The sequence below is a fragment of the Scyliorhinus torazame genome, chromosome 6 (genome assembly GCF_047496885.1).
Source record: "Scyliorhinus torazame isolate Kashiwa2021f chromosome 6, sScyTor2.1, whole genome shotgun sequence".
In the NCBI taxonomy this organism is placed as follows: domain Eukaryota; kingdom Metazoa; phylum Chordata; class Chondrichthyes; order Carcharhiniformes; family Scyliorhinidae; genus Scyliorhinus; species Scyliorhinus torazame.
The window spans coordinates 78,207,747-78,227,115 of record NC_092712.1 but is presented as its reverse complement, the minus strand read 5'-3'; the positions used below and the strand labels follow the sequence as shown (position 1 = coordinate 78,227,115).

The following is a 19,369-nucleotide window of genomic DNA, read 5'->3' as shown; positions in this document are numbered from 1 at the left end:
GCGTGAAACGGCCCCTATCCCGACCGATTCAGGGCCCGAAAATGGGCTAGGAGCGGCACCGCGTCATTTACGCGCTCCAGGCCTTGGCGCCGCGTAAAGTCAGCGCTGCATACATGACGCGGCTGGCGCCGTAAAACTGGCGTCACCCGCGCATGCGCGTGTTGGCCGGCGCCAACCCGCGCATGCGTGGTTGCCGTCCTCTCAGAGTCCGCCCCGTAAGAAGATGTCCGACGGATCTTGCGGGGCTGTGAAAGAAAGGAGGTCCTCCTTCAGAGAGGCCGGCCCGACGATTGGTGGGCGCCGATCGTGGGCCAGACCCCATTTGAGGCCCCCCCCCCGGTGCAGGATTCCCCCCCCCCCCCCCCCACCCAGCGTTCCCGCGCTGTTCCCGCCAGCAGCGACCAGGTGTGGACGGTGCCGGGGGGAACCCACCGTTTTGGGCAGGCCGCTCGGCCCATCCGGCACTGAGAATCGCGGGTGTACCGGTGAATCATCATTTTGGCTGTCTCAGGCGATTTACTGGACCGTGCCGCGCAAAATGCGATTGTGCCGATCTGGTCGCTTCCGTGAATCGCGGGAGGGCGTCGGACCGGCGTCGCGGGAAAATCTGGTGACCCAGGCGATTCTCTGAAACGGCGCGGGAGCAGAGAATCGCACCCAAGGTTTCTAATGTGTTTGGAAAGAGAATTTGTTACATTGTAGAAGTCACATCCCCCCAGCATGTTTGTTAAATTCCTAAACTGATCCAGGAACTCATTATAATTTCTTTAAAGTACACTTGGTTATTCCTTCCTCTCTCTGTTCCTACCTGTCGCCCCCCACCCCCCGGCAAAGATTTCTTTACACTGCTTTCATATTCCCAACAGACAGTTCCAATACTGGAACCCATCTCCCATTGTATCAATACCAAATGGCAAGCTTCTACTCCTCCCACTGTTCCTGCACCTTAATGCATTGCAACCCAAAGTATCTTCTATCATCTGCCTTTGGATTCTGGAAAATGAAACAATCAATTGAAATAATTCATTTCTAAACTAAATAGTAATCCAAGCCTCTGATATGACGGTGTAATTTATCTGGAAATGTAATTTAAATTGCATTTGCTTAGTACATCGTGTGCACTATTTCACATTACACTTAACTCACCGTGAACTTCTAAAACCATATGAAATTCATCAGTTCGGTGCATGAAAGACCTTTCCCCAACAACTCTGTCCCTGGCAACAGCCTGAAATTACCAGACTGTTCACAACCATGGTGTCACATTTGACACGCAGATGAGCTTCTGACATCTGAGACAGCCTATTTCCATCTCCAAAACATCTTTCAATTTTACCCTGCCTCAGGGCAGCTGCTGCCTTCATTACCTCTCGACTTGACTTGCACTGCACTCTGGCTGGCAACTTCTACATTCCGCATAAGGTCATCCAAAACTTAGCTGCCCATTCTGGGGAGGCAGTGGTGTAGTGGTATTGTTACTGCACTAGTAATCCAGAGACCCGAGGTGATGCTCTGGGGACCCAGGTTCGAATCCCACCACTGCAGGTAGTGGACCAGTTCAATGACCAAAAACCAATTGTTGTAAAAAAAAACATTTGGTTCACTAATGTCCTTGGGGAAGGAAATCTGCCATCCTTATCTGTTCTGACCTACATGTGACTCGAGATCCACAGCAATGTGGTTGACTCTTAAATGAATCTGAAATTGTCTGGCAAGCCACTCATCTGAAGGGCAATTAGGGATGGGCAATAAATGCTGGCCCATCTAGCGACCCATATCCAAAGTCTTTAACTTGCAGTGATCCCCCCATAATCCCATTGCTCACTGACCCACATTTGCTCCTGGTCAAGCAACATCTTGATCTGAAAATTCTCATCCCTTGTTTTCAAATCTGTACATGGCCTTGTAGTCTTGCCCCTCCCTTTCTTTGTACTCTAATTCAACTCCACAACCCTCTAAAATATCTGTGCTCCTCCAATTCTGACCTATTGTGCATTCCCAATCATAATTGCTCCACTATTGCCTTCAGTTACCTTGACCCCAAACTCTGGAATTCTCTTCGTAGACCTCTCGCCTTTCCCCTATCTTTTCTCCTTTAAGGTGCTCTTAAAACCTTCTTTGACCAAACTTTTGTCATTTGACTTGATATTTCCTTTGTGGCTCGGTGTATTGTGCTGCTCCTGTGATGCCGTGGGGGTGTTTCATTATGTTAAACGCCTTCTATAAGTATGTTGGGCTGGATTCTCCAAGCCTCCGTGCCAAAATCCCGTTCGGCGCGGGGGCGGAGAATGGCCGCTTACCCGGAAATCGGGACTAGCGCCACTGAAGCGATTCTCCGGCCCCTGGCGAATCATTCGCACCCACGCGATTTACGCTGTGCGCGTGGGGGGCCATTGACCGAGGCCCCTCCCCGCGCAAACCTGGGCGAGTTCCCGACGGCGTGGTTCTAACCACGTATCGGCCGTCTGGAACCTTGGGTGGCGGCTGCGGGGGACGGGAGAATTGATGACCCCGGGGGTGGGGGGGGGGTGGCCACCTGGACCGCCAGGGGAGCGATCGGGCGGCACGGACCTGCGGGCGCACGCAATCTCGGAAGGCCTACATTTTTGATGACGGTCCACAGTGCAAGTCCGCCATGCCGCACGATGCGGCCGCCACAGGCCGCTGGCGTGTGCATGCACGGACCCCGACCAAATGGGCGGGGCCCTGTATCTGCAGCCAGAGCTGCAAGAAGCTCTCCGGGGCCCTGCCAGCCCCCTGCAGGTAGGGGAATCGCTCAGGACTTTCATAAGGAAACTTATTAGTGTTTTTACGCTGGCGTGGGGGACATAAAATAAAATGAAAAAAAAAAATCTTTTATTGTCACAAGTAGGCTTACATTAACACTGCAATGAAGTTACTGTGAAAAGCCCCTAGTCGCCACATTCCGGCGCTTGTTCGGGTACACAGAGGGAGAATTCAGAATTCTCAGCTGATACGGGAATTGATCTGCATCACAAACAGGCTGTCTAGCCCACTGAGCTAAACCAGCCCTAAACATAGCCCCATTTTTGGAGAATCTAGCCCGTTGTTTTTTACAATCCTCATGCAACTCAAACTACATATCAATTCATGCAATTCCAAATTATTTCAGAACAGTTGGGCGTCATAAGGAATTAGCTTTAAACTTTAAACCATCGCGAAGACTACATGCCTCATGAAGTTCAACCTAATGGACTTTTGGCAGTATAGAAATGTGCGTCGGGACTTCCAGTGGCAGCAATGAGTGAGTGAGCCGCACATTTGGGGGCTCTCACTCCAGCGGGATTTGAGGACCTGGTTCCCTGGTTTTGCGGGACTGTGGAGCGCTGAAAGGACGCCACGGGGGGCTAAGGAGCGTGCAGAGCTGCATGGAACTGCGGGAGAGCAGAAAGCAGGGCAAACGCAGACAAAAGCAAGGAGCAGGGGAAGCTGACCCGGGAGCAAAAATGGCGGACCTGCAGACCTCTGACCCGGCGATCCAGCAGGCACTGGAAAACATGCTGCAGGTGATGCAGAGCAGTTTCGAGTCGTTGAAGTGGGATAACCTGGACCCACTTCAGAAGGCAGGGGATCAACTGAACCAGAGACTGGATGCCCAGTAACGAAAAAGTTAAGGAGCTGGGGGAGGCGGTGGAGGAGCAGGCGAATGCGCAGACTATTGCTGCGCTAGAAGTCGACGGGTTGAAGGAGAGACTGGGAAGACTGCTGGACAGAGTAGAGAAGCTGGAAAATAGAGCCCGTAGACAAAATCTGAGGATCATCGGCCTCCCGGAGGGGGGGGGGGGGGGGAAGGGAGCTGATGCCAGAGCGTTCGTGGCGGACCTGTTGATGCAGCTGATGAGGGCGGAAGCCTTTCCGCGACCGCCGGAGCTGGAGGGGGCACACAGAGTACAGGCGAGGCAGATACGTCCGGGGGGTCCCCCCGTCCGATGGTGATTAGGTTCCACAGGTTTGTGGAGAAGGAACGGGTGCTGCAATGGGCAAAGAGCGCTAAGAGCAGCACGTGGAATAACCGTGTCCTTCGCATTTACCAGGACCTAAGCCAGGAGGTGGCCAGGCGGCGAGCAGCCTTTAAACAAGTTAAGGAGGTGTTGTTCAAAAAGCACGTGAAGTTTGGTCTGCTCTTCCCGGCCCGTCTTTGGGTTACGCATCAGGGCCAACACCACTACTTCTCTGAGCCCGAAGAAGCGATGGACTTTGTGAGGGATTAGGGGCTGGTCTCTAAAAAAGGACCCACGGACGCAAGCTAGGGTCCGAGAATTACTGTTTGAAGGGACGCCTACTGTGCCTGGACTGCAGGTCGACTGTTTACTGCTTTAAAGGTGCCTTCTGGTGTATTTTTTGTGGGCAGTTTTTGCCTGTGGGGGATGTGGTGGTGGGGGGGGAGGGGGGAGAGGGGGGAGGGGGGGGGGAGGGGGGAAGGGGGGGGGAGGGGAGGGAGGCCCCCCCCCCCCACCTCGTATGGTCTTTTTTCTGTTGCTTTTTTTTCCCCTCTCTTTTTTGTTCTGGTGTGGTGGGTACCTTTTGTTGGGCTCTGAGTGCGCTGGAGCCTGTATTGTAACAAAAGGGCGGCCGGTCAGCTATGGGGATTAAAGATGTTGGTTGGGGGCTTTTATTTCATTTATGTCTATAGTTTTTATGTTTGTTTCGGGTGGGGGATGTACGGGTACTGGGTTATTGCGGTGTTATATATAATATATATATATATATATAAAGAACGGGACGTGGGTTGACACTTTTCTGTGTACACAGCTGGAACTGTATTGTACCTGGAGCAGCCTCGTGTTGCTGTTTGATGTTTACATCTTGTTTGATCTTTCCCATCTTAATGAGACTGCTCCAGTGGGTCGGAGTGGAGGATGGTGTGCTGGGGAGTGGGGAGATGAGGTCGTGGAAACAATGGGAGTGAGACAAGGGGGCGCCAGAGCGACGAGTCACCGGGCTAGCAGATTGGCTAGTCAAGGGAGTCAGGTGGGGGGGGAGAATACAGCCAATGGATGGCAGGGGTGGGGTTATCAGGGGATGTTGCTGGGGTGAGGGGGGGTGGGGAAAGGGGAGAGAGTTATTTTGCTGATTGGGGGGGGGGGGGGAGATCTGAAGTAGGTAATGGAAAGTAGGTTGGTGGTGGAGGCGGCCAAGAGGCGAGCCAAGAATGGGGCGCATGGGCCGGGCCCAAGAAAGGTTATGGCTGACCGGCGGGGGGGGGGGGTTGTGCCCCCCAACCAGGCTGATCACCTGGAATGTCAGGGGACTACTAAATGGGCCAGTTAAAAGGGCACGTGTGTTCGCGCATTTGCGGGCTCTGAAGGCGGACGTAATTATGTTGCAGGAGACATCTGAAAGTGTCTGACCAGACAAGGCTAAGGAAGGGCTGGATCAGCCAGGTCTTCCACTCGGACTTGGATTCTAAATCCAAGGGGGTAGCAATTATGATCAATAAGCGGGTTCAATTTGAGGCAGAGGGCATAGTCGCAGACGGCGGGGGCAGATTCCTTATGGTAAGGTGCAAGCTGGAGGGGAGAAGAGTGGTGCTGGTGAACATATATGCGCCGAACTGGGACGACGTTGATTTTATCAAAAGAGTACTGGGGAAGATCCTGGACCTAGACTCACGTAAGTTGATAATCGGGGGGAGACTTTAATACGGTCCTTGACCTGGGGCTGGACCAGCCATATCCCAGAACGGGTATACTCCCAGCAATGGCAAGGGAGCTGAAAGGGTTCATGGAGCAAATGGGGGCTGTGGACCCATGGAGAGCCAGACAGCCGACGGGCAGGGGCTACTCGTTTTATTCGCAATTTCGTAAAGTATATTCTAGGATTGATTTTTTTAAATCTTGAGCAGGGACTGTGTAGGGGAGGTAAAGAATACGGAATACTGGGCAATCACTATCTCGGACCATGCCCCGCACTGGGTGGACCTGCAGGTCGGGGGGGGGGCGAATTACCAACTCCCGCAATGGAGGTTAGACGTAGGACTGTTGTCTGAGGAGGGGATATGAGAGACTTCGGAAGTGTATGCAAAATTATTTGCAGGTGAACGATACTGGGGAAGTTTCAACAGCGACCCTGTGGGAGGCGCTGAAGGCAGTAGTGAGGAGGGAGCTGATCTCAATTCGGGCTCACAGGGTCTGGATGGACAGAGCAGAAATGGACAGATTGGTTAGGGAAATTCACCGGATAGACGAGGAGCATGCGGGGTCCCTGGGGGAGGACCTACTCAGGGAGAGACGGAGATTGCAGGCAGAACTGGGGGTGCTATCCACGAGTAGGGCCGTGGAACAACTTAGGAAGACGAGGGGAGTGGTGTACGAGCATGAGGAGAAGGCCAGTAGATTGCTAGCGCAGCAACTCAGGAAGAGGGAGGTGGCCAGGGAAATAAGTAGAGTGGTTGATAGGGAGGGGAGCAGAGTGGAGGACCCGGCAGGACTGAATAAGGTATTTCGGGACTTCTATAGTAAGCTGTACACTTCAGAACCCCTGGAAGAGCCGGAGGAGATGAAAAGGTTCCTGGATGGACTAACCTTCCCAAAAGTAGGCAGGGGACTAGTGGACGGGCTGCGGGCCCCGATTTAGAGCGGAGGAGGTATTGGGGGGCCTGAAGGCCACGCAGTCGGGGAAAGCCCTGGGACCAGATGGATACCCAGTAGAGTTTTACAAGAAGTTCTCGGAGATAGTGGGACCGGTCCTGACGAGGGTTTTTAATGAGGCAAGGGACAGAGGGTCCCTGCCGCCGCCCATGTCGCAAGCCACCATCTCACTGATATTGAAGCGGGACAAGGACCCGGAATCCTGCGGGTCATACAGGTCAATCTCTCTGATCAATATGGATGCCAAGCTGCTGGCTAAGGTCCTGGCGATTAGAATTGAGGACTGCGTACCGGAGGTGATTGGGGACGATCAGACAGGGTTTGTGAAAGGCAGGCAGCTGACAGCTAACTTGATAAGATTGCTTAATGTGATCATGATGCCCCCGACAGGCAAGGAGGTGGAGGTAGTGGTGGCAATGGACGCTGAGAAGGCCTTCGACCGGGTGGAGTGGGGCTATTTGTGGGAGGTGCTTGGACGGTTTGGGTTCGGGGAGGGACTGGTTAATTGGGTCAGACTATTGTACCAGGCCCCAAAAGCTAGCGTTAGAACAAACAGGATGTCAGATTATTTCAGACTACATCATGGGACCAGACAGGGGTGCCCACTCTCCCCGTTGCTGTTCGCGCTGGCCATAGAGCCGTTGGCGATGGCGTTGAGAGCTGCGACGAGGTGGAAGGGAATGACATGGGGGGTGGAACATAGGGTCTGTCTCTATGCGGACGACCTGCTCCTGTACGTGTCGGACCCACTGGCCGGGATGGAAAATATACTGGAAACATTGAGGAAGTTCGGCCGGTTTTCAGGGTACAAATTAAATATGGCCAAGAGTGAGATGTTTGTGGTGCAGGCAAGGGGCCAGGAGAATAGACTGAAGGAGCTGCCATTTAGGCTGGTGGAGGAAAGTTTCCGGTACTTGGGCATACAGGTGGCACGAGACTGCGGCAGGTTACACAAGTTAAATTTGACTATAGAGTGGTGGAACAAATGAAGAGGGAGTTTCGGAGATGGGATGCACACCCGCTGTCACTGGCGGGGAAGGTGCAGACTGTAATGATGACAGTCCTCCCTAGATTTCTGTTAATCTTCCAGTGCCTCCCGATCTTTATCCCACGGTCCTTCTTCAAAAGGACTGGCAAAATCATCATGAGCTTTGTCTGGGCGGGAAAATCCCCGCGGATGAAGAAGGCGATGCTTGAAAGGAGCCGCAGCGAGGGGGGACTGGCATTGCCGAGTCTGATCAACTACTACTGGGCGGCTAACATAGCCATGATAAGGAAGTGGATGGTGGGTATGGGGTCTATCTGGGAGTGAGTGGAGGCGGCTTCGTGCAGCGGCACCAGTTTGGCAGCCCTGGTCACGGATCCCCTACCGCTGTCGCCGGCCAGGTACTCCACCAGTCCAGTAGTGGGGGCGGCCCTGCGGATATGGGGCCAGTGGAGGAGGCATGTTGGGGGTGCGGTGGGTGCATCTGTTTGGGCTCCAATATGTGATCACCATCGATTCGCCCCCGGGAACATGCATGGAGGGTTTCGAACATGGCGGCGGACGGGGGTGGGGAGGGTGGGCGATATGTCCCTGGAGGGGAGCTTTGCGAGTTTGAGGGGCTTGGAGGAGAAATTTGGGCTGGTATGGGGAAATGACTTTAGGTACTTACGGATGCGGGACTTTGTACGCAGACAGGTCCCATCCTGCCGACGCCTCCCGCCAATAGGGATCCAGGACCGAATAGTCTCTAGAGGAGAAGGGGGAGAGGGTAGAGTCTCGGATATCTACAAGGTGCTCATGAAGGGGGAAGAGTCCCAGACGGAGGAACTGAAACTCAAATGGGAGGAGGAGCTTGGCGGGGAGATGGAGGACAGGCTGTGGGCGGAAGCCCTGAGTAGGGTAAACTCAACCGCAACATGTGCCAGGCGCGGCCTGATTCAATTTAAGGTCGTTCACCGGGCCCACATGACGGGAGCTCGGATGAGCAAATTCTTTGCGGTAGAGGACATGTGCGCTAGATGCGTGGGAGGACCAGCGAACCATGTTCACATGTTTTGGGCATGTCCTAAGCTTAGTGGGTACTGGGAGGGATTTGCGGGGGTCATGTCCCAGGTGCTGAAAATAAGGGTGGTGATGAGTCCAGGGGTGGCAATTTTCGGGGTTTCGGAAGACCCCGGAGTCCAGGGGGAGAAAGAGGCAGATGTTCTGGCCTTTGCTTCCCTAATAGCCCGGTGGCGAATACTGCTGGCATGGAGGGACTCAAAACCCCCGAAGACCGAACTATGGCTTTCGGACATGTCAAGTTTTCTGGGTATGGAAAAAATTAAGTTCACCTTGAGGGGATCTGTACTGGGGTTCACCCGAAGGTGGCAACCATTCATCGACTTCTTCGCGGGGGAGTGAACGTCAGCGGGGGGGGGGGGGGGGGGGAGGTTAGAGTAGAGTAGGAGGGGTAAATAGGCGGGTAGTGTCTAGGGGAGAGGAGCGAGCATGTGCAGTATGGTTTGATTGAAGTATTGGTTTTATATTGATGTTTGCACATTTCTGTTATCTGTAACTGTTTTCAATGCCAAAAAATACCTCAATAAAATTGTTTGTTTAAAAAAAAAAAAGAAATGAGTGTCGGATGTTACAAGGCCAGTGAGCAAACTAGAAGTCTAATGCTTATCCCTACGACCCTGCCACGTACCAGTGGTTGGATCTGCATTTGCTTTTGGTAGGCTGGGAAGAAGATTTTGTACAATCCATCTTGGGGGAAGAGTTGCAAAGACTGGAAGGAACACTGGGGAAACTCTGGTGCTTATTTTTCTTGCAACAGATTTGAATTGATACATAATTAGTAAAGGTGAAGTTGTTGCAATCCTCTTGTAAATATGGTAGTCTGCCCTTAAGCAATAGAATGTGCTGCTTGGTCCAAATTCTGTGCAAGACTGAAAGCCTAGCCACATCTCACTGCTCCAGAGGGTGCTGTTTACCATCAAAGGAGCTCAACTTTGTAATATTGTGTCAAAGATGATGAGGAACAAAGTCTGCTGCCTAATTGTAAAACATTGACTTAATTTTAAGCATTAAGACATTTTGTTAGTGCCCATTATTAACCTATTGGGACTTTAAATATTTAATGTAAAGTTATTATGCCAATAAATAGAAACATTTTCATGCAAATTCTTCCATAATAGGCACTTTCTATTTGTTCCTGTAATGGTGGTTGAGTAATTCTTGAAGTTACCTGGCATGAATATAGTTCACACCAATGAAAAATGTGTTATTTTTAATGACTCATGTGGAAACTTTGTGGGAGGCATAAAAGGCACTTGCACGGCATTTTACTTTTGCGTTTCAGTTATGTTGGCACAGTAAATGTGACCACTGCTGTGTCTTCAGAAATTCCAAGTACTTATATTTTTGGCACTTTAAAAATTACTTAACTATAATGTTGCGAAGTGTACGGAACAAAAAGAGTATATTCAAAATCTATTCCGAAATGGATTGGCCTAAACGAAAAATAACATTTTGATTCCTATTCTAACATAGTGGAAACTATGTGCATCTTGACTCTTGGTACTCTTTTAAAAAAATTAACTTGGATGCAATTGACTCAGTACTGTAATACAGTCAAGTCCCGTCATTTGCAAACCACTCTATCATAAAAATTTGTTTACCCGTGTGAATGTAGTTGTGCATGTATTTGTAGTTCGTGGCCCCAAAACTTCAATAATCCGCAATTTAAAATATTGAACTCCCGCTGTTTCCATGTTGGCCACACAAAGAAAATACACACTGCGCTTTCATCAACTCTGCATATGTGCAAGCTCATAATTTGTACTTTGAGAATTTGCGGGAACGGGACCCCCATGAACAGCAGGAGATGACTATTGCTATATTATTGGACTTGTGATCCAGATCCTAAATTCAGAATTTAGAGAATGAGACTATAATCCCACCATGGTGGTTTGAGAACTTACATTTTGAGTAGTATATCAATAAAATTGTCTGATTGTCATAATGGGATTGTTCTTTATACCCTAACGCAAGCTATTCAAGCATACCAAGCCACTATAAAGAATATGGACTGCAGTCGTTTAATTAAGTACACACCCTCCACTAAGGGCAACAAATACAATAAATGAAAGAAATGAAATGAAAATCGCTTATTGTCACAAGTAGGCTTCAAATGAAGTTACTGTGAAAAGCCCCTATTCACCACATTCCGGTGCCTGTTCGGGGAGGCTGGTACGGGAATTGAACCGTGCTGCTGGCCTGCCTGGGTCTGCTTCCAAAGCCAGCGATTTAGCCCTGTGGTAAACAACTAATAGCCCTGTGCTAATAAGCTGAGAAAATTAAAAAATAGTTAATAAGAGACATGATTCCATCTTGAAAAACAGAATATTTACAGTTAATGAGTCTCGCAAAATGAATTTCCTTTAGCTTGAACTCAGAATACTGTCTTTCATGTTTTCACCTAAAAGGCATAAAAGAAGGAAGCAGCTGGAGTCAAATGGTTTCAGATGAGCCTACCTCATAGGAAGCGGGTTTCCGGGTTATGTCGTTGTCATCTTAATCTATTGTTATGAAGACTATAAAATAGCTACATTTCTCTGCATACTTTCACTTCAGCTCCTGTGTGCTTGAAATGCTTTATGGTTGCAGTTAACAATCAATCCCTGTTTTACATCTGGAAAGGCTTAAAAATAAAAACATTTTTAAAAAAAAATTCAATTATTGCACTTGTTTGTAATTGTGGCAGTATATAAGAAAATAAATTGTGTTCTGAAACTGTTCAAACCAGATTTCAAACACTTTTGACATTAACGATTGCATTTTATATCACTGTTTTTACCCGTTATCCCCATGTGTTGTGCAATTTTTCTGATCTCGTTAAGTACTGCAGTGTGGGAGTTTAATTTGTAGATCTCGCTGCCACATTGTTATGTCAGTGCTCCACTGTTCCACCTGAATTCGAGTCGCTTGGTGTTCACTATTTAGAATGTTAATGTTCTGATCTTAAAAGCTGATGCAGTTGTATATTTCTTCTCTATTAGTGTATTTTAAGTATAAGGAACAGAGTGGAATAGATGGCTGTTTAGGTACAGTGCCCAGTAACCTAGCTGGAAATTTATGCATTTCATTTTGTCTTTGCTTCACAGGATGCAGAAAGATGCACTAGGTAAATTAATTCACCTGTTCTTTTTTAAAATCAACATTATATTTAGAGTTTGACACTAATACCATTTTACATTTTAGGAAAGGAAGAAAATGCAGACAACCTGGGGCCTGAAGCTCAGACACGCAGTGATGGTTGCACAGGTACCGACTAATTCTTCACATTGGATAAATAATCAATCTCCTTTGTACACTACTGTTAATTACCTTGCTTGCAATTCAGTACTTGATCAGATAACTGGAGGTGGAGGAAAGGATGACCTGTATAATCTATGAGCTTTGATATAAAACTAATAGTGATGAATATTTTGTTTGTTTGCTCCAATTTATGAATCCAATGTTGAATTAATTATCTAATTCATACCTAGATTGCGAAAAGTAAAAACACATTCCAAGTAATTTCACTTATTGCAATATGGAGCATTGCACTCTGGTCCTCCTGCACTTTCTAGTGCATAGCTGATTTTTTTTCACCTTAGCTGCATCCTCACCTTCATTTTTGAATTTGGATAAATGTCCATTCAAATGCAATTTTGTAAAACTAATGGGGATAAAGGGGAAAAAATTCACTCACTGGAAAAACTTGCTATCCCACCCTTCATTTGTAAGAGTCATAGATGTTTACAGCATGGAAATAGGCCCTTCTGCCCAGCTTGTCCATGCCACCCAGTTTCTATCACTAAGCTATTCCCACTTGCCTGCATTTGGCCCATATCCCACTATACCCACCCTGCCCATGTAACTGTTTAATTGCTTTTTAAAGAAACAAATTGTACCCGTCTTGACCACTGCCTCTGGCAGCCCGTTCCAGATGCTCACCACCCTCTTTGTGAAAAAAATTCTCTTGGTCTCTTTTGTATCTCTACCCTCTCACCTTAAACCTATGCCCTCTGGTTCTAGGCTCCTTTACCTTTGGGAAAAGATGTTGACTATCTACGCTCCTCATTATTTTATAGACCTCCTACTCTCCGGGGAAAAAACGTCCCAGCCTCTCCTTATAACTCAGACCATCAAGTCCTGGTAGCATCCTTGTAAATCTCTTCTGCACTCTTTCTAGTTTAACAATATCCTTCCTTTAATAGGGTGACCAGAACTGAACACGGTACTCCATGTGTGGTCTTACCAATCTCTTGTATAACATCAACTAGACATCCCAACTCCTGTATTCAATATTCTGATCAATAAAACCTAGCGTGCTGAATGCCTTCTTCATCATCCTGCCCACCTGTCACTCCACCTTCAAGGAGCTATGAACCTGTACCCCTAGATCCCTTTGTTCTGTAACTCTCCATAACTCCCTACCATTAACTGAGTAAGTCCTGCCCTGATTTGATCTACCAAAATGCATCACCTCACATTTATCCAAATTAAACTCCATCTGCCATTCATCGGCCCACTGGCCCAATTGGTCAATATCCTGTTGCAATCTTATATAACCTTCTTCATTATCCACTATGCCACAAATCTTGGTGTCACCTGCAAACTTACTAACCATGCCTCCTACATTCTCATCTAAATCATTAATATATATATATATATATATATATAACAAATAACAGTGGACCCAGCACCGATCCCTGAGGCACACTGCTGGTCACAGGCTTTCAGTTTGAAAAACAACCCTCCTCAACCACCTCCAAGCCAATTTTGTATCCAACTGGCTACCTCACCCTGGATTCTGTGAGATTTACCCTTTTGCAACAAGCTATCATGCGGTACCTTGTCAAAGGCCTTGCTAAAGTCCATGTAGACAACGTTGACTGCACTGCCCTCATTTACCTTCTTGGTTACCCCTTCAAAAAACTCAATCAAATTCCTGAGACATGACTTTCCCCTTACAAAGCCATGTTGACGTTCCGTAATTAGCCCTTGCCTGTCTAACTGTCTGTAGATCCTGTTCCTCAGAATACCTTCTAACAATTTACCCACTACAGAAGTAAGGCTAACCAGTCTGTAGTTCCCAGGCTTGCCCCTACAGCCCTTCTTAACAAGGGCACAACATCAACATTTGCTACCCTCCAATCTTCAGGCACCTCTCCTGTGGCTGTCGATAATTTAAATATCTCAACACGAGGCTGGCAATTTCCTCCCTAGCCTCCCACAATGTCCTGGGATACATTTCATCAGTTCCTGAGGATTTATCTATCTTGATGCGCTTTAATACCTCTAATATGTACATTCCTCAAGCCATCACTTTTTATTTCACTAACATTCATGCCTCAACAGTAAATACTGACTAGAAATATTCATTTAGGGCCTCTCCCATCCATTGTGGATCTGCACATAGATGACTTGTTTAATCTTGAGAGAGCCTACCATCTCCCTAGTCACCCTTTTACCCTTTATGTATCTGTAATAGGTCTTTGGATTTTCCTTTGCCTAATATGCCATTCAAATTCCCAATTATTTTCATCACAAACGTTCTCAAACTCGGTTTGTTGGGCTTCACTTTAGTAAACTTAGTTTAAGTTATTAAATTGGATAAATCCTGTTCAGCAATTCATTAACCATTAAACAGACTAGTAATATCATTAAAAAAAAATGTATTTTATGATCAAAGTGAGGAACATCCAGTAAATTTAATTTAACTAATTGCTAGATCAGATATAATGTAAAGTGGCAAAGTTAAGAGCCCTCTATGCCCCTAAGGTTTACTTTATCCACATCATCTTTTACCATCTTGCATACCTCTATTTGATCTCCCGTCATTCTTCTAAACTCTAACGAATGTAGGCGTAAACTGCTCAATCTCTCTTCATAAGACAAACCCCTCATCTAGAATCAATCTAGTGAACCTCCTCTGAACTGCCACCAATGCCATTACATCTTTCCTCAAATAAGGCGACCAAACTCTGTGCAATGCTGGTTTCACCAATGCCTTGTACAGTTGCAACAACGCTTCCTTACCTTTATACTCTATTCCTTTAGCTATAAACACCAATATTCCATTTGCTTTCTTTTGCTGCTGTACCTACATGCTTGGGGAATATTTACTAGTGGTTAATGATGGGAACCTAATGCAAGGAGTCAGAGGACACACACTGTTGAGAACAAAAGTCAAAGTGAAATTAGAAAAGTGATAGGTGGAGAAATCATCAAGGGCCAGAATCCAATAGGGCCGCAGTTAAAGGATAATGGGAACGGGAAAAGGAATGTTAAAAAGACAGCCTTAAGGCTACGTGATTTAATGCGTAGAGCATTTGCAATAAAGCAGATGAATTAATCGCGCAAATAGATGTAAGCAGGTATGATATAGCCGGTATTACGGAGACATGGCTGCAGGGTGACCAGGGGTGGGAACTGAACATCCAGGGGCACAAAATAAATGTGGTGAGGTTACATTGCTTGTTAAAAACGAAATAGTGAGGAAGGATACTAAGTCCAACGATGTGGAATCTGTATGGGTAGAGCTGAGAACCACCAAAGGGCAAAAAACATTAGTGGGGGTTGTATATGGACCCCTAAATTGCAGTGGTGATGTGGGAGTGGCATTAAACAAGAAATCAAGAGACTCGTGCAATAAAGGGACATCTATAATTATGAGTGACTTTAATCTGCACATGAAATGAAATTAAAATCGCTTATTGTCACAAGTAGGCTTCAAATGAAGTTACTATGAAAAGCCACATTCCGGCGCCTGTTCGGGGAGGCGGGTACGGGAATTGAACCCGCGCTGCTGGCCTGCCTTGGTCTGCTTTAAAAGCCAGCTACTTAGCCCTGTGCTAAACCAGCCCTTAATTATTCCTTTTTCATTACACATTGCCCAGTCTGGCATAGATTGGGCAAATCAAATCAGTAACAATACCATAGCGGAGGAATTCCTGGAGTGATTACAGGATGGCTTTCTGGACCAATATGGTGAGGAACCAACTCCAGAACTGGCCATTTCAGACTGGGCATTGTGAAATGAAAAAGGAATAATTGGCAATGTAGTTGTGCAAGGTCGCTTGTGGATGAATACAATATGATGGAATTCTTCATCAAGATGGAGAGTGAAGTAATTGATTCCGAGACTCGAGTCCTGAATCTTAATAAAGGAAATGATGATGGTATCAGGCGCAAGTTGGCTTTGAAGGATTGATGAATGTTACCTTGTGTTTGCGTAGGTTTCACCCCCACAACCCAAAGATGTGCAGACTAGGTGGATTGGCCACGCTAAATTGTCCCTTAATTGGAAAAAATGAATTGGGTACTCTAAATTTATTTGAAAAAAAGATATGCAGGTATCCTGATTAGAAACGCTTGTGTTCTCCCACCACATCTATTGTGACTCTGCCAAGGCTAGTGATCTCGGGGCCTCCTTCTCTGCCTGGATGAGGGGGGTATTACTAACTTCTCCACCAGCCTTGGTCATCTCCCGACAAAAAGGGTCTGTTCAGAATATCAGTGGAGGTGTGTGGGATTTTAATGGATGTGTTGAGACAAGCACAATGGGGAGATGATGAATGTAATAGCAAATGTGTGATGAGAAAGGAATAGTTGGTGTTTTTGCAAGTGGTGAAATGTGTGAACAGAATACTCTTCATGAGTGGTTTGAGTTCAGGAAGAGGTGAGCAAGTTAAGAATGAGAGTTAAGAGTCTGTCCTTGTGATTAGATGCTGAAGGATGTGATGGAGTGGAGGGAATTGTTGAGAATGGTAGGGAGTGTGCTGTTGACAGTGATGGGCCTTGCTGTTTTGGAGAGGTAATTCAAACCCTTCTTACACTGAAGCCAGATTCTGAGAGTGAGAATGCAGAAACTGACCCTGTCGGCCACATTTGTTCAGCTCTGCTAGGTAGTGGCCCTGAAGATTTTCTAGAGAACAACAGTCTTTCCATTTGTTTCGGGAGGCATTAGAAATCTTGGGGCACCTTTTCAACATTGAAATTGAGCTTCAGGGAATGCAACCTTAAATAGATTTTGTAAGGTCCTCCAGAAGTGGCACAGAAAAAAGGTATGCTGTCCGTTTCCCAATGTGATCGGGTGGGTTGTCCATCAATTATGTTAAAATAAGACATTGGAATTAAACTTGTTATGACTTGCCACTTATCCCATACACTGGAGAAGTTAAAATTCAGTGTGGTCTAACAGTATCGACCTAATCTGTTGCTCACCTTGTGATTTAAATATTTCTACTTTATTTTGTTTAAGACGGAAGTCATCTGACCTTTCTCAAGGACAGTTATATGTCACTGAATTTGCCATCTTGCCACACATTTGGAAGAAATTAAACTGGATTCACAAGGCAATTTTTCAGCAATAAAAATGCTGGGAAAACTCAGCAAGTCTGCCAGTATCTGTGGAGAGAGAAACAGAGTCCAATATGACTGAAAACCTGCTGAGTTTTCCAGCATTTTCTGTTTTCATTTCAGATTTTCAGTATCCACAGTATTTTGCTCTTCCAATTTTTCAGCATCTCACTAGAGGGAGGGAAAAAAGTTAAAGAATTTTAAAATTTTTGTTGCTGTTGGTGCAGTCACCAGGAGTGAAGGGACTTGCTGCCTGTTTCCCTTTTGCCTCAGGATTGCTTCATATCACCTTCAAACCTCCCTCAGCTCAAGGGGTTAAACCGTTATTTTTTCTTTTTCTTTCGAACGCATAGAAATTGTTATAAATCCAGTTTAGCTTTTGTACTTAGTCAAGACTCTCATTGTGTGCAAAGTATTTTTCACTGACCAAACAACATGGCCGTTTCAGTGGTGCACAATTCTCTTTCTGTAACTTGCCCGATAATGCAACCTTCCTCCGTTCTGGATTCAGGTTTAAGTAAAATGTCATCTGCTACTCGAAAAAATGAATATTGTACATCCTGCCTTAACAGCCCTGGGATGAAATAATTTACCCTGACAGCCGTTTGAAATAAGCGGTGAACTGCAAGATTCCACAAGCTGACTCATTTGGCGTAAATGCACATTGTCATTGCTTGCATCTTGTGGCTTTTTAAAACAAAAATCAACCTTGCTCAGATGCTTAATACTTGAACAAAGCTCTTTCCCAAATCCTTGCTATGAAGAACAAATTAACTAAAATCCAAAAATATCTCAGCTTCCTTTTTTTTGTTGCAAACAATAAACATGGTGAAGGTATTCTACTGAAAATTTGAGCAGTGCACATATAGTCCCTGTAACTGCATTGCAAAACTTGATAATGCATTGTATTGCTGCTATACTGGTTCTTTTGGAAAAAAAGATTTGGATTTAAATAGTGACCTGGTCAAAGGAAGTTGAAACATCACGAGAGCTTTTCAGTGTAGTCCCACTACTTCAACATCTAACAGAACATGGCAGGGGAGACCCAAGTTTAATATTTCAGCTGACGATTGCACCTTCAGCATTGCAATGTTCTCCTTGTAACTGCACTTAAGCATCGCCTAGATCAGTGTTTTTCAAACTTATTTTCCCTGGGCTCACTTTTGCCAATCTGCCGACCTTCAGTTCCCACACTGGCTGCCCTTGGTGACACACGTCACGTTCGCTTACCTTTAATGTGAAAGGTGAGCCTGCTTGGTCCTTATGATCAGATTCACAGGAGGAGAAGGCAGTGTCCATATCAAGTGCAGCGTTCAGCCAGTTCCTTTGTGAGAATGGAAAATCCAACATCACACATGCAGGTTATTGTGAAAGGCAATAACAATAAAATGCTTGTTTTACTCAACACTATATACTCCTGGGAGATGCTACTTCAGAATGCTGACCGCCTGATGAACTTTTAGCGTGTTTTTAATGTGCGTTACAGGACCGGTACACCAGCTTGGTCTTTTAATTTGGAGTCAGGTATAAGGTATTAACTGACGCTGGGGTCTCAACCTCAGGAATGTTTCCCACACCACCGATGGGCGGGCCGACCTCTCGCTCCTTGGGCCCATTTACTTCCGCGCATGCCCCTGAGCTCCCGCGCCATGTTGCGTCAGGGCCGGCGCGTTGAGGGAGGCCACTGGCATGCGCGGGTTGGCGCCGGCGGCACTGCGCATGCGTGGATCCCGCGGCGCCCCGGGATGGGAGGCTGGAGCGGCGTGAACCGCTCCAGCGCCGTGCTGGCCCCCTGTAGGGGCCAGAATCGGTACTCCCAGTGGCCTGTTTACGCCGTAGTGAAATGCGACGGCGTGGACACTCTGCCACCGAATGGGAGAATCCCGCCCATGGGCTTTGTATCTTTATTTGCATTGGCACAATTGACAAAATCATATCTCAAGAAATCACCTATGTGCCGAAGTTGTTTCTTTGTAGGCTGTTAAACAGAGGCCCTGGAGCTCTGTACAGAGCAACACTAGCACTGCTCTGCCCTGCCCTGCCCTGGACTCTCCTGCGCAGCTCTCCAGCAGATTCAGATGCAAGATCCTGGCCTGGAGGTACACTGCCTATGTGTGTCTCTGGCCATCTCTTTCTTGTAACAAAACTATTCACCTTCGCAATCCTCTTGCGTTGCTTGCTGGTAGCTAGAAAATGGAAGATGTTTGCCTCCGTGTTTTCACGCCAAAAGCACCTACATACAGGGTGTTTTGATGACAAGTGTACGTGCAGGACACAATGACCTCACTGCAGGAAGACATTCGGATATCTGCACACAGCCTCACTTTGTTCGCATTTAAAAGCGATCAGCGGCCACCATTCTCAATTTAAATGCCAGAAG

General features: G+C 46.9%; 1 protein-coding gene across 3 annotated transcripts in view; it reads left to right on the top strand.

Moving 5' to 3' along the window:
* Window positions 1–19,369, top strand: part of zeb1b (zinc finger E-box binding homeobox 1b) — a 253,962-nt gene that overhangs the window by 165,604 nt on the left and 68,989 nt on the right. For all 3 annotated transcript variants that reach the window (XM_072508355.1, XM_072508354.1, XM_072508353.1), the window contains exon 3: window positions 11,842–11,904. In XM_072508355.1, coding sequence (XP_072364456.1) covers window positions 11,842–11,904 — 63 coding nt within the window. The remainder of the gene's footprint in view (window positions 1–11,841; window positions 11,905–19,369) is intronic.